The sequence below is a fragment of the Eutrigla gurnardus genome, assembly GCF_963514095.1.
Source record: "Eutrigla gurnardus genome assembly, chromosome: 18".
In the NCBI taxonomy this organism is placed as follows: Eukaryota; Metazoa; Chordata; class Actinopteri; order Perciformes; family Triglidae; genus Eutrigla; species Eutrigla gurnardus.
The window spans coordinates 23,865,764-23,882,114 of NC_139929.1; the positions used below are offsets into that span (position 1 = coordinate 23,865,764).

Genomic DNA, 16,351 nt, shown 5'->3' on the forward strand with positions numbered 1-16,351 from the left:
TGTCCTTGAATAAATTGTTGAGTAGTGTCCAGTGGATAAAGTATCAAATAAACATAAAACAATTGACTGAAATAAACAATAAAGCAGTTATACAGTACATCACTGTCAAAATTGGACAACAAGACTGAGAGGAAAGGGAGGAGGCAACCATTTATTTTGTGTTTCGAAGTACATGCTGTATGAGTATATGCTTGATAATTAATTTCAAGTTAGTCTAAGGGCCCATAGTAGGACTGTGTGCCTTTCATCATCTCTGTCAGCGGATGTAATGTCAAAGTAGACAAAGTTTAATCAGAGTGTAAGAACAAATTAAAACTCTGTTCACTAGACTGAATAATGTCTTTTTTTTTTTTTTTTTTTAAATAGACAATGAACTCACAAACACAACAGCAGCAAGCAGGTGATGTCCTGTGTTTGTTCAACCAAATAAGAAAATGAAAATGTCTTACATGTAAATGGTTACTGTTAATATAGTGTGATGGTATCTGGTCAGTAGATGGTGCAGTTAGCTGAGGAGCGTTGCGTACACAGGAAGTCACTGGTGACCTCTTTATAACCTCTGGCTTCAGTGAGACCACTTCCTGTTCAACAAATGACATGAGAAACAGTTAGGATGAGAATCTCAAGAGAACTGTATGTTGAAATATTGTGTAAAATATGGAATACGGAATACTGCTTACTTCATTGTCTTTATTCATACATGGCATAACATTTTGTTTCCCAATATATATATATATATATATATATATATATATATATATATATATATATATATTGTGTAACCCTGTTGAGGATGTGGGATAAATGGATGCTTCGAAACACCTAAGGTAACTTAGAAACAACTACTAGCTCAATGTTCCAATGCAAACACAAACTGCTAAAACAACTAGAGATTGATGAGGTATAACAACGGTGTTACAGCAAGGCAGAGCCAGGACTCTGTTCAGAGCACTGAGATTGGGTTCCAAGCCCAAATAAGAGCAGATTGCCTTAACACAATGGCAGCTGATTGAAGATATAAACAAGCTGGATACCTGGAGCCCCATGTGGTAGATTACCATGCCTAAGTGACAAACCCTCTGAATGTCTGCTAGAAGATTTGAATGCTTCCACAACTGAGACCAACAAGCTGATATACAGTACAGCAGCAGTGATCCTAGAGATGCTTCGCTATAAGATGAACAGCATATAGATTAAGGCACAACATGTGCAATATTTTTTTGGGAAAAAAATTATTTGACATGACAACATTAAATAAGCTCATTCACAGTATGTGTATTATTTAATTTCCTTTGAGTTTAATCATGATTAGCATACTCTGCTCTGGTCCTACCTTCTATGAGGTTGTAGAGGTTGCAGTAGTTCATGCCATGGTCTTTAATGGTGTACCAGGTCTCAGAGATGGACATGGCCTAGAGACAGAGTCACAACTATATGAAACAGGAATATTTTAGAGTAATGTTAAGATAGAGAGGTACACAGGGGGTAGAGACTGGTTAGTGTCAGTGGTTGGATGACATGGACAATAAGCTAGACACTGTCAGATCATGAATTAAAGGGGAATGAAAACCTACCGACACGTGACAGGAAGTGAAGAAGTGATAGGAGACCAGCCGGAAGTTGATGTCATCCACATACCTCTTAAAGGGAGTGGTGTGTTTGGCCGCTATAAAGTGGACAGACGCAGACTGCAGCTGCACAGGACAATAAATTACATTTGATTGAAACACAAGGAACACAGATATATTGTATCAAGTTTTCCTTGGTCAACCAAGCAGGCCAATTTATCCCGTCAGCTCAATGTATAACTAGGAAATACATTTCTTGCAGGAAATGCATTTGAATGCTAGAATGCTGAAATTAATTGCAAAGCTTTGCTGAACATACATATATATTAAAGAGAAATGCATTGTACTTCACACCTGAAAAACAAACAGAATTTAAGCGCTATGGAGCCACTAAAAACAATAACTGTATCATGTTTCAATCTTCTCTGATGTGTACTAAGTTTCGTAAGATTTTTTGTGTATCGAGGGTGTCAAAATTTGGAAGCTAAAAGTGATTAGGGGGCTTTCGTCTAGAGGGAAATTCAGAGGGCCATCAAAGCCTTTAGAAGCCTTCCTATAGAATTTCATGGTGATCTGCCCAGTGGTTGTGAAGGTGCCTCGTTCTGAAACACAAACGTCAGTATGTCCTATAATTTTAAAATTGTTTCAGTCCCAAACCTGTGGACCCATTTCATCTTAATAATGCCTTCCATGGAGACATGCCACTAGCAGGTCTAAAGACCTGCAGATATAGAATGTACTTCAGTAAGTCAGCTATCCTCCAATAAATAGTAATATTGTGCAGTAAATATGCAACATGCATTAATATCATTGACAGTATGCAGTATTAACGTTTATTTCTTTTTCAAGTCCACTGTTGCACGCAAGCACACACACACACACACACACACACACACACACACACACACACCTTATAGAGGCACCTCTGTCCTCCCATGGCGCACCCTGCCATGGTCCTCCACTTGTTAATCTGTGACACCAGGGACTCATAAACCTCTTTGCATGGTATCCCAAAGAACCTGCAGGAGACAAAAAGCAATGACTGAATGAGCATCCTCACGTTGTCCTGAAACCACATTATAAAAGAAACAATGCCATCTTGTGGACAATCAGTTTTTAGTCTTTGTTATGAAGTCTCTCACTTGATATTATTGCTTATCACAGCAGTATTTTATGTGACAACAGTACTTTAACTATGTGTGCTAATTTTTCATATTTAATTTGAATGAAATCAATGAATAAAATAAAGATCAAATTGAAGTAAACCTGCCGTCATATAATTACATGTCAGATATTGGCCTGTTGTTCTTCTCTGCTCAAGTCTGGAGCTCAGCTGAAGAGAGAAAACATGCGTTTTCCTGCTCTGTGTTTCGACTGGGAACTTTAAAGTCATTACATGTCATTTGACTAGAAACATTAAACATGGCTGAATATTTGATAAAGAATGAAAATAAAATGATGTATATTCCAACCTCAGGGAAGTCTAGAATATTCCGTTTCAGTTTATTTCTCTCTAACCTGATTACAGTGTAACATCATGTGTTGTAGACATGAGCATTTAATTCAATCCATTTGTGCAGTTGCTTTTGTAAGTGATGAATTACAAAATATTCATGCTTTATGCTCACAACATTTTCTGCCAATACTCTACACATGGCCTCAAATGCACTTTGCAGGCCGCATACTAGTTGCACACAGGAAATATGAAGATGTGATGGACAGTCCTAAAGACACCATGGCCTTCCCTTTCATGACCATACCCAGCGGACAAACTGGCTTCACTCTTATTGCTTTTCTCCTATTTTGTCAACTTCATTACACTTGCAGCCATGCAAGTACTGCCACAGAAGTTTGGGAAACATTTGACAATTTCACTATGGCTATGGCTCCTGGCCCCATCTCCAAGATGGCTGCCGAGGCGCGGACACACAGGCTGGCAGGTCCTGTGTGTTTGCTGAAAAAGCTGAAAAAGTAATCCAAAGAGCAAAAAAGACCTTGGATTGTGCTATCAACGTCTTTCTCTGTTGTGTGGATAACGATCTATCTTCTGCTGAGTTCAACATGAAAAAGGGACAATCTAACCCTGTATCCAGCCAGATGGAGTCAGCACATGCTGTTCACAAGAGTACTGGACTATAGCCATGCCAGGCCACCCCCAGGTGAACAGGAAGAGGCTGTCACAGGTAGACCACTCCTGGGTATTTTTAATCTTTTGCAGATACTTCTCTTGGCTGGTGATGTTGAACTAAATCCTGGGCCTCAATATTTAACTGGACTAGCCCCACGACTAGCTGGACCACCTCCAGTGCTAGCTGGGCCTCTACCTCAGCTAGCTGGACCTTTACCTCTGCTAGCTGGGCCTCCAACTCTGCTAGCTAAGACTCAGACTCCTTCAGACTCTATCAGCGCAACAACTCAGCAGCAGGGAGCAAACAATGACGTACTACAGATAAAAGATAAAGATAAAGATAAAACTCTAAAACTAACTAAGAGAGAGAAAAAAAAGAGGTTTAAAAGTCGGAAAAATAAATAATCATAAATAAAGTAAAACAAGATTTATTAAAATAAATAAATGAATAGAAAGTGAATAAAGAGAATAAAACCAGGTTTAAGCAGGATAAAAAACAATAAATAAATAGAATTCAGCTAAAAGCCAGCCTAAAAAGGTAGGTCTTAAGGTTGCTCTTAAAAGTATCAACATTCTCCAGTGCCCTCAGGTCCTCTGGTAGGCTGTTCCACAAACGTGGACCGCGGTATTGAAAGGCGGCCTCACCGTGAGTTTTTGTTCTCACTTTTGGGATAGTTAAAAGGCCGTGACCAGAGGACCGGAGGGCCCTGGAGGGTTCATACGATAAAAGAAAATCTGATAAATAAGTTGGGCCAAGGCCATTAAGAGCTTTAAAAACTAATAAAAGGATCTTAAAATCAATCCTGAAGCAGACAGGTAGCCAGTGCAGAGACTTTAAAATTGGTGTGATGTGTGCTCTCTTTCTGGTCTTAGTTAACACTCGTGCTGCAGAGTTTTGGAGAAGTTGTAACTGAGCTAAGTTCTTTTTTGGGAGACCAGAAAGTACAGCGTTGCAATAATCAATGCGGCAGGTGATAAAAGCATGCATTAGTGTCTCTGTACTGGCTTAGGAGAGGAACGGTCTCACTCTGGCAATGTTTTTTAGATGATAAAAAGCTGTCTTAGTTATGTTTCTGATGTGTGGGTTAAAACTGAGGTCTGAATCGAAAATGACACCAAGGTTTTTTACTTGGCCGGTTTTAATGCCAGGGCGTTCAATTCTGTATTAATCATCTGTCTTTGAGCTTCAGAACCAATAAATAAGACCTCGGTTTTGTCCTGGTTGAGCTGAAGAAAATGTTTTGCCATCCAGGACTTGATATCTAAAATACAGTTAAAAAGGGCATCGATTGGACCTGGGTCATCAGGAGACACGGCGATATACAGCTGTGTGTCATCAGCCTAACTGTGGAAGTTAATACCGTGCTTCCTGATGACGTTCCCAAGTGGCAGCATGTATAGGTTAAAACGTGTTGGACCTAAAATTGAGCCTTGCGGGACACCACAGGTAATTTTGTAGCTCTTAGATGAGTATCCCTCCATACTCACGAAAAATGTTCTGTCAGTGAGATAAGATTTAAACCAGTTAAAAACAGTACCAGAGATTCCAACCTGGTTGCGAAGTCTGTCTAAAAGAATTAAATGGTCCACTGTATCAAAGGCTGCACTTAAATCAAGAAGTACTAAAATAGATGGTTTTGTCCTGTCCAAATTGAACCTGAGGTCGTTAACAATTTTTACTAGTGCAGTCTCAGTGCTATGGTTTGTCCTAAAACCTGATTGGTACATTTCATAGATTTCATGGGTTATCATTAAATCATTTAACTGATTAAAAACAAGTTTCTCTAAAATTTTGCTTAAAAATGGTAGATTGGATACTGGTCTGTAATTATTTAGTATGGAGGGATCTAAATTGTTTCTCTTCAGAAGGGGTTTGACTGTGGCAGTCTTAAGTGCTGTAGGAAAAACACCCATCTGAAGAGAGTAATTTACAATGTTAAGTAACTCATCCTTAAAAGAGCTATAAAATGTTTTAATAAAGGAAGTGGGAATGGGATTTAAAATGCAGGTTGCTGGTTTTAGTTGAGAAGACACTTTGCCAAGCATCTCGGCATCAACCAGGACAAACTTCTCTAGTGTTTCCTCATGTAAAAACAAAGGTTCTGTAGTGATAAAATTGAGATTCTGGTCTTTGGATAAAAGTGATCTAATGTCATCTATTTTACTTCTAAAGTGATCTGCAAAATCTTGCCATTTAGAAATGGACGACTCACTGCTAGACTTCATAAAAGCAGGGTTAATAAGATGGTCAATTGTTGTGAATAGGATTTTTAAGGTTGTTCCGGTTGTCAGCTATCAGTTTTGAAAAATGTGATTGTCTTGCATCTTTAATTGCTAAATGTTCAAATGCTCAAGGAAAATTTGGTAGTTCACAGTTAATTTGTCATTTTTTCCACCTTCTTTCTGCTCTTCTACAGTTTCTTTTTAGCTGTCTAGTTTGTTCATTATGCCAGGGAGGAGTTGGTTTGGTAGTGATCTTGTGAGTGGAGCAACTGTGTCAAGGATTGATCTCATTTTACTGTTAAAACTATCTACTATCTACTATGGGAGCGCAGTTGGCGGAGTGGTTTAAGCGCATACCATGTACGAACGTACATACGCAGCCCACCCCGGTTCGAATCCCGGCCGGAGGTCCTTTGCTGCATGTCACATCCCCTCTCTCTCCTCATGTTTCCGATCTATCCACTGCAAAGGGCGTCTATGCCTCAAAAAAATATAAAAAAAAAAAAACTATCTACTATAAAATCACATGAGGCGGGTAAAATGTCTGCAGGAGCGTTGTGTAAAAGATTAATACAATTTGCAGTCACTTCATTAGTAAGATAGCATTTCCTGACATATGGCATATCCTGTTGTATAAAATCACAGACATTAAAAAAGACACAGAAATGATCAGACAGACCTACATCAATCACTGAGGAGATGTTGACAGACAGGCCGTGGGTAATTAAAAGATCCAACATGTGTCCTCTGTTATGGGTAGGCTGGGTAATGTGTTGAGTAAAATTTGTAAAATTGAGTAAGTTTATAAATTCCAAGGTAAAAGTGTCTGGTTGATTGTCCACGTGTATATTAAAATCACCTGAGATAATGACCCTCTCGTAGTTTGTGTGAATGATTGTGAGAAGTTCTGAAAAATCTGAAATAAAAGAAGTGCAACGTTTTGGTGGTCTGTAAACTGTTAAACAGAGTATGGGAGGGTTGCTGAAAACAAAAGAGTGATATTCAAAAGATGTGTATTGTCCAAATGTAATGTCCTTAAAACCAAGTGATGCTGAATGGATGGCTGCTGTGCCGCCACCTTTTCTGTCTATTCTATTCGTAAATGAAAAATTGTAATTCGGTGGTGAGGCTTCAATGAGTGTTATTGGTCCATCAGTGTTCAGCCATGTTTCTGTTAAAAACATGCAGTCAATATTATTATCTAAAATCAGGTCATTAATTAAAAATGTCTTATTTAAAAGAGATCTTACATTTAAAAGTGCCATATTCAGGGTCAGGGGTGAATTGGCCGACAACTGTGTGTGTGTGTGTATATGGGTGTAAGATTAAAAAAATTCACCCCATGAGTTGGTTTACTGTGGTGGTGGTGGTGGTGTTTCACTTTAACTCTGTTAGTGATGTGGACAGGAACAGGAAAAGCTGTGTTTTGATCTTTCCATAAGGGGGAGCTAGTGGTATCAGGTGGGACATGGTTTGGTGTTGTTGACAGAGGAAGGGCAGGTGAGGGAGGGGACGAAGAAGAAAAAGTAAACAGTCATTCACATGCAGCGGATTGTACAGCATACTGTAGATTAGCCGCAAGCATGCGGCTACCCAACGTGTTGGGATGGAGTCCATCACTCCTGAAGAAGGTTGAACGCCCCCAAAACAGGTTAAAATTGTCAATAAAACCAATGTTGAGGGCACTGCAGGTAGACTGGAGCCATTTGTGGAGACTGAGTAATCTGCTAAAACGCCCTGCTCCACGGGCCACTGTGGGGATCTGGCCAGAAATAAAAACAGACTTACCACAGGAACTTAAAAAGCATAAAAGATCCTTAAAATCCTTTTTGGTCAGCTCTGACTGCTGACGAGCCAAGTCGTTAGTTCCTACGTGAGCTATCACCCGGCTGATAGAGGAGAGGAGTGAGAGCAACAGTCCCGGGAGCTTCTCCAGGATATCGGGTACAATGGTTCCTGGGAAACAGCGAGTGACAGCATTGAAGAAGCGAATATTCCTGATGGTTGAGTCCCCGGTTATCAGTGTGGTCGGGGAAAAGAGGGGACGAAGACGGGGAGATGACGGCTGTGGACTCCCATGGCCTGGTAGAGCGCGGGGCTTGAACCCGGAAGGAGGATCCCCTCTAGGCTCAGGGCAAGGAAGACATCCAGACCGCCTGAGTACAGCGTCCTTTAACATTTTTACGGCGAGAAGACGCTGTTGCTTCGGTCAACGACCGTTTATCCAGCCTCACGGCAGAGTGGCAGGCTGCCTGAACACTGTTTTCCCGTAGAGGTGCATTGACAGTGTCGGCAGGTGTCGTTCTCGGCGATGGGCCCAGACGAGGGCGAGTCGGAGCAGCCGGGGTGACAGCTGGGTCACCTGGGTGGGCCGTGGCGTCCTCTGACAGTACCGTGTAGCGGTTGGAGAGGTCCAGGTGAGGTGGCGAGGCAGACCGGGCCGTCCGACTGTTTCTACCACGGACCACCACCTCGGCCCATGACTCCTGATGGTTAGGAGTTGAGCAGGAGGAAAGTCGAAGGTTGGTGGCAGGGTCCCAGTGAACGGTGTCCCAGATGGTTGCGTTGAGGGAAATGATTTGTTTGGACTGCTCAGATGCCACTTCCAGGAAACTGGACAGGAGTGAGTCCTTCTTTTTCAGTTCATCAGAAAGCCGACGGATGTCCTCCTTCAGGTCAGCAATCTTCTTATTTGCTTTGTTAAGGACTGTGAAGTCCTCACATAGTGTGGTGGGCATAGTCACCGCCCTGTCGTACCTGTCACTGCCGTACCTGTCACTATAGCACTCTGCACTTTAATCAGACTTTTGATATCTAATTTTAGCATTTTATATACTAGCGAAATATGTATGGTCCCCTGACCCCTGTCCTATTATGTTTTCAAGGACATATTTTTCTTTCTCTGTTATAACTCCTGCTCATACTGGCTATTAAGACTAATTGTTATACTTGTTGTCATTAATTGTTATACTTGTTGTCACTGTTGTCTTATTAATCTTATGTTAACATCAACCTGCCGAAGGGACTAAAGATGGAAATTACCTGTTGGCTATGATCTTGCATATTTACATGTATATGTCCATTAATATGTATTGTCCCTATTTTAAATAAATAAACTTAAACTTAAACTATGAATTCACTTAAAAGTTGTGTTTCATTTTGTTCACATATGAGTCAAAGCATTCTACCCTAGCATTTGTGTCCCAACAAGGCGTAGGTAAATAGCCAAGTTCAGTTGGATGTAGGCTACATGTCGTGAAATTAAGATTTCTGACTCAGAGTTTGAGATACAATTCACTTCAATGTGAAGACACTGCAGCTGAATAATGTTAAGATGTCACCATGACACATGACACAGTTGATTACTGACCTTACAGTTGTTTTCCAATTGCTAAAACTTTGCAATTTTGCAAACTAGGCTGGTTTTATCAAAATACTAAACTCAATTCACAAAACCATACACCCAAACTACAAAATACCTCATATATCCTGCAAAATGAAGCACTGCAACCAAAACTACATATAGCAAATCAAACTTCTGCAAAAAATGGCACACATTTCATTCATATTACCAGATTTGTGTCTCACCAACTACACACTGTTGGGCATAATGGAAAGCACTCTCATCTTTAGTATGTTTTGCCATAATACTCAAATGATTCAAATTGTAGATTCTTCAGATTGTTCACATGCACACATATTTGCAGACACACACACATGCTGTTGATGTTGTTAACATCTATTTTTTGATTTTTCACCAAGCAAGTCAGTGCAGCATATGCAAAGCATATATATTTACAACTGAACAAGAACATTTAGAAAAAGAAGAGGCAAGATTTGAAAGTCTCATTCTCACCCTCCCTCTCTCTGCAACCTGTGGTCTTTTCATGCTTACTTCCTGATTGAAATGGTAACAATTAGCTCATGTAGTGTTATTTTGAATGGCAGTGTTTTGAAATGGCAAACTTGACTTTATGTCAGATTGTTGCGTCTTATGCAGAGAACTGTGTTCAGTGCATTTAAAAAGTGTGAAAGCAGAAAATGTGTTTTTACTTTTGGAGACTTGAGAAGAGGTTATGTTCTCTGTGTTTCAGTTTAAATAGTTGGATAAATAATAAATAATAAATAAATAAATAATTGGAAAATACTGTAATAAAAATATTGTTTTCTGATCATTAAAGTGTAACTAAACCCCAAGAAACCACGTCTTATCAGCTGAAAACCAATGCATCTGGCTATATAGTAGTTCTGTTAAACTGTATTTTATTTAACAGACTATGACAGCAATTACCTATCCATTTCAACCCATAACAACAGCCAGTATGCAATTAGCATGCAGATGCATTATTGATAAGCATCTTGACTTTCCTTCAGCATCAATAAAGTATCTATCTGTCTATCTATCTACAGATTAACATAAACTAATGTAAAGTTCCATTATGAACAGTAAGTTGTAAACTGTGCAGTCCAGCTAAAACTGTTGCATGGAAAGCAATCTAGCTAGCTAACTAGCATCGCCTCAATGAGTCAAACTGAAAAATGTAATGCTTCATCCACACACTCTTCTCACAGTGTAGGAAAGCACATTGATTGATAACTTTTGGTGCATTTAGGAGAAATCTACAGACATGCGTAGACAAAGTAGTAAAATAAACAGCATATGTTAGATTTATTTCAGATATTTTGTAACAACCTTGCAGAGAAAGAATATATTCAGTACAAACCAATGCAGAGACATTCCAAATACATTCAGTAAAAAGGATACTACTTTAGGACATTCAATGAATAAGCATCAGTTTGCAAATACAACATAATAAATAATTATATGTTAGAGAAACTTGAGATTTGTGTGGAGTTATGACATAAGAAGTAGTATTTGTAAAGGAAATTATCCTATTAAAATATGTTCAATAGAAATCAAACATACCATTCCACTTTGCACTGAGCGTGGAGAGGTCCACCACAGCAAAGGCCCGAGGCATCCAATGCCATTAGGATAGCAAGTAACCAGCGGACTGGATGCATGTCGTTCCAGACTAACACAGCGAAGTTGAACCAGGACATACAACTCTGACAGCAGCTCAGCTGACTGACAGGCATAACATCACAAGGTGATCATGTGCTTCTCTGAAAAGGAAACAGCCTAAATTCAATTTAGTTAAGAGGAGACACAAAGAAGAGGCTCTTTCACTGTCGGCTACTTCTGCTGCAACTAATAATACACTCTATGGTCCATCCCATGAGATGCCTAACTGCGCATGCAGACAGATCAGGCAGAGACATGTTGCTGAATAAGAGCTGATCAAAACATGGATGGCATGCAACCTTGTAAGCATGTCCCAAATGGAGCACTGGAGACAGGCTGACGGAGGAACGAATAGCCAGTTTGGTGGACAAGCCTCAGGAGCCGGATGATCCTCTTAGACCTCCTGAACCGGCGCGCAGGTGGCGGAGTGGTTAGAGCGCATGCCATGTAAACGTACGCACATAGGCAGCCGACCCCGGTTCGAATCCCGGCCGGAGGTCCTTTGCTGCATGTCACACCCCCTCTCTCTCCTGTGTTTCCTTTCTGTCCACTGCTAATAAAAGGCGTCTATGCCAAAAAAAATATTTGCAAAAATGACCGCCAGCAGCTCACCACATCATAAGCAGAGGGGTGCAGTTTCCTGTCGGAGGTGGAGTGCTGGGAGATTACCGCCCCAACACCAGAGTCCAAGGCATCATCCTCTACTACAAACTGAGCTGTGCAATCAGAGTAAGACAGCACAGGAGCAGATGAAAACAAGCATTTCAATTAAACAAATGCAACCTTGGCTGTAGGTGACCACACAAAGGGACCTTTCACTGGCATTAGCTTGGTTAGCAGTGTAGCAACTTGACAATAGTCAGAAACCTCTGAAGTTGCTTTCTGGTTGAAGGAGTTTGCCATTTGGCCACTGCCTGAACCTTGCCCATTCTCCACCATAAAACTAAAAGAAAGCATGAAACTTACACTTCTCAGCTTGAACATAGACTGTGACAGAACCAATCTGACATGCTGGAGATGTTCTTGGAATTAGGAAGGGGCTCATAGGGTAGGTAAGCCTGTGAAACTAAATCAGTCAATAAAATTGTCGTCTGTACCAGAATCTACAAGGACTTTTGGAGAGGAAGGGGAACTTGGATACAGTACCTTTGAGCAGAATGCGATTGGAGGGGGAAGAAACGGCAGATGTATGACTCAAAAGCATCCCCCCTGTGGCTAATGAGTCTGCTTTTTGGTAGAAGAAACAGCGGTCTTGTCCGTTTCGCCCGGCCATCCATATGGATCCGGCGTTTTCGCTGCCTGAAAACACACTTTTTTGAAACCAGCTATCAGGGTGGAAAAGAAAAAAAACGACACCCCTCCGTTTCGTGTTCGTTTTCATGTAGACAAAACGAAAACGAATATGATGACGTCATCGGCCCGCCCCTCGACCCACGAGCCTGACTTCTTCCCCGCGACATCTCGTAACAACAACAACAACGGCGGCCTCCGTGCTCGAAGCAGATATTCTGCTCGTCTGTACGATGGCATATCAGGGCCACTGTATGAAAAACAACGGACCCGAGAGAGGGGGGCGATATTCCGGGAAAAAAGTCGCAGATATGCTACTTTATTACAATGCTAACAAACAACTGCTAGCTAACTTCCCATGAATGTAGGCATTTATTTGTCAAATTAATCCATCCCAACGTCTGACAACCCCTCGTCAAGGTCCTTAGGGTGACGGCTGTTGATGCTTATTGTTGGTTTTATTTATACGGGCCGAATTGTCATCTTATCGGTGTTTATTGATCGGGTAGTCGGGTGGCGATTAGCCGTAGCGCTCACATGTTGCCATAGCAACGGCAATCATCCGGTCAAGCTCCGTCTCTTCTTCTGCATTTTTGTAGCAAAAACAGCGCCACATATAGGCCTGAAATATGTACGACAGCGCGCTGAGTCGTTTTCAGTGAATTCGTCTGGAGGCAGATTTTCTTGAAACGACGCCAAGGCAAAACGGAGAAAAAAAGTTTGTTTTGCTTCGTGCGGACGGCCTCTGAGATAGCAGTGTTTCACAATGGTGTCACACAAATTGGTCTGTTGTTGGTTGTACAAATCAACATAAGTGCTTATATTCTGTCCCAGCTACAGAAGAACAGAAGGGACAGTGGTTGCGTTTCATTTTTAATGACAATAGCCGGCTACGGTCCGTGTTAGCTTGTATGTGTGTACTAACCACTTCACATCGGACTGTTTCAGGAACGAGGGAGATGGAGCTCATTAGCATTTAAAGGTGCAGGTGTCACAGTGGGACATCCGAGGTTTGTAGTATGGTTGCATTTTATTCTTTTCTATGTTTTAATTATCTAAGTTCTTTTAAGTATTTGTATTTGATTACATTTGAGTATTGAGTTATATGGTTTTATTAGTTTTATATTCTTGCATGGTTTTAGTGTTTTTATATTGGTGGGTTGTGTAACCTACTGTGACTCGCATGCTGTGTTTGTGACGATTGATGAGCTGAACTGAATCAGCTGGGAATAACTGACCACACCCCCCTCACAGCACAGGATTGGCCGACACAGCACAGGATTGGCCGACACAGGACAGTGTGCGGTGGTTTCGGCTTAATTGAACACAGGTGATGGAGAGCAGGGGGTTCAGGACGCGACAGAGAGCAGGGCAGACGGACGCTGCTGCGGAGCAGGAAGGAGGGGACGAAGTGTTACGGAACTTGAGCGGACCGAGAACAGACTCCAGGCAGCTTACGGTCTGGGAGGTGGGCAACAGCTGAGCAGACGACTGACACAGCAGGAGCCATGATCGAGGCGGCCAGAGAGACGGAGCTTGGTCCGCACGCTGCAGGAGAGAGTGAGACACGCCACGTGGGAACGCGGAGGGGTGATTGTGTGCATCGCCCCTCCTTCAGTTAAGTCTCACTATTATTTCTACCATTGATCTACCTGTAAAGAGTCAATGCGATTGTGGATCCATACAGAAGTATTGAACGCAACTGTATACTGAAGAGGGGAGAGCCTTTGTGTTTCCTTTTGTTTTCTATTTTATTTATTGCATGGATATTTAGTTGTTTTTTGGTTGAAGTGGTTATTTTATTTTGGCTCAAACCTACTAGTTTACATAATTAATTTATACATCCTTCTGTGTGAACTCTTGGTGCAGTGTGGCACAGTGATAACTGACGATTCATTTCATCCTCTATACTCGCCAGCGGAGGACACCATGGCAGTGAGGGACTGGAGACCCCATCTGCTGCAGTCAGGAGTAGGACTGTTTTTAACTGGACTGGACACTGCATGGACCCTTGCAACCCGGAGACATTTTAATTTGTAGTACTTTACCCTGTTTTAGAGACTTGGACTTTTACTAAAAGTTTTTACTTGTGTTTTAAATAAATGTATTTTAAAGCCACCGGTTGTGCAATTTTTTTTTTTTAACAGATTTCGAAATTTTAATTGCTGGTATTTTAAGAACTTTTGTGTGACACGCAAACAGCCTGTTCACAGGAGACCTCAGCAGAGCTCATTTGAGCAATTTTTAGACGGCTGAAATTCAGGACCATGGGTGGGTTTGGGGCAAGACATCTCACACGACATCTTGCCATTCCTCACCACCCTGATCAACTCCTCCCTCACCTAAGGTGTCATTCCAGTGGCTTTTAAGACTGCTACAGTGAAGCCCCTCCTTAAAAAACCCACCCTAGACGTTGCTGACATCCAAAGCTACAGACCTGTATCTCTTCTTTCATTCCTCTCTAAAACCTTGGAACGTGCCGCCTACAACCAACTGTCATCATATCTCTCGCAGAACAACCTCCTTGACCCTAATCAATCAGGATTCAGGACTGCTCACTCCACTGAGACGGCCCTCCTCACAGTGACCAAGTCCCTGCGAGACGCCAGAGCTTCATCCCACTCCTCCGTTCTCATTCTCCTCAACCTATCTGCTGCATTCGACGCGGTCAACCATCAAATCCTCCTCTCTAACCTGGCTGAACTTGGTGTAACCCAGGGTTTTTAGTGAGAAGTGAAATGTTGAATGTTGTTAAATAATGATGATGGTTGCTACATTGTAACGCCGCAATTTATATATTTTTTGATGGGTTTATTATGGATACAGCGTGACTTGCATGGGCGTAGGTCATGTGACAGGGGGGGACCAATGGGAACAGCTGCAAAGTGCTCATGTGGGTATAATCAGGAAGTGAGGCAGAGTGCGGCCAGGTGAATGAGGGGAGCCCGGGAGCGGAGCAGTTGCAGGTCGGTGGAAATTACGGTGTTGGTGTTTTTAAATCATCCAAGTCTTTTTTTTTTTTTTTTTTGGATTTATCATGCAAGTGCGTTGACTGGTGAACTTGCAGAGAGCCGCCGTGCGGGCGTCACCTTTGAATGTTTGAGATTGGATGAGAACGGGGATCGCTAATCTGTTACGGTTGGGTGGTCGCTGTATTGGAATGAATGTACTGTAAGTTGTTTAATGTATGTGTGTTTATGCAATACAAACGTTGGGATGAGATTAATTTAATGGGGGGGAATCTGTAGCTTAAGGCTGCGCGTTAAATGCTCTGGGCTTGTCTGTCAAATACAGGCCAGGTTGTGCATGGACATGATGGTGAGCTAACCCAAAGGAATCGACGAGCCTAGTCGGGGAACCAGGACTCATATTTGGAGCAGGCGTCATCGGGCCGCCACGGCGGTAGGCCACACTGCAGCCAAACCTCCACCCTCATTCACCTCTTTTCCCTCGGCCCTCACACACACACATACACACTCCTCAGCACATTTTATTGACTGACTGATAGACTTGATGGACTTGTGCTGGGAAAATGTGGATCTAGGAATCTCTGGACAAACCGTGGACTGGAAGTCTGTAGGGGAAAAAAAGGGTTGCATTAATTCAATGTGTTTGTATTGTGGGGTGGGGATGTGTTTGCTGTGGGGAAATGATAGTGTTTTTTGAGGACCTGTTGATAGAATAACTTATGAAGTGATGAACTAAGGATGAAAAGTACACTAAGTAACATGATTTATCTCTGCATCAGCTGTTGATTGTGGGGATTGGTAATTGTTTAGTTAAGTAATTTTCTTTTTCTTTTCTCAGTTTTCTTTCTTGCAAGAGTATAGTTTATTTCCGTTGTTTTTCATGGCCAAAGCTTAAGTTGAAATTGGTTGGGGTTTTGTTTTGTGGTTGTTTTGTTTTGTTTTTTATTCTATTTTTTCTACTTATTCTCTAATACATGGTACCTTTCTGCATACCCCCCGTCTCTGGAGTCATCCTTTATTATCCATCAGTGTAATTAATTTCCTCCCTAGTCGAACCTGAACATATGGGAAACTACTAGCCCACACCAACAGTAGTCACACACCTAACACTGGTTAAAGCTACTGTAGACAAGTGTTACATTGGCAT

At 41.6% G+C, this 16,351-nt stretch overlaps 1 protein-coding gene across 1 annotated transcript; it reads right to left on the bottom strand.

The window, feature by feature from the left end:
• Nucleotides 1–217: 217 nt before the first annotated feature.
• On the bottom strand, nt 218–10,959 carry LOC311028894 (uncharacterized protein). The gene is made up of 5 exons (XM_084033694.1): nt 10,847–10,959; nt 2,479–2,587; nt 1,575–1,694; nt 1,334–1,412; nt 218–581 (listed from the first exon to the last, which is right to left on the bottom strand). The coding sequence occupies exons 1-5, from the start codon at nt 10,942–10,944 to the stop codon at nt 490–492; spliced, it is 498 nt and encodes a 165-aa protein (XP_083889820.1). The 5' UTR covers nt 10,945–10,959; the 3' UTR covers nt 218–489.
• Nucleotides 10,960–16,351: the final 5,392 nt, after the last annotated feature.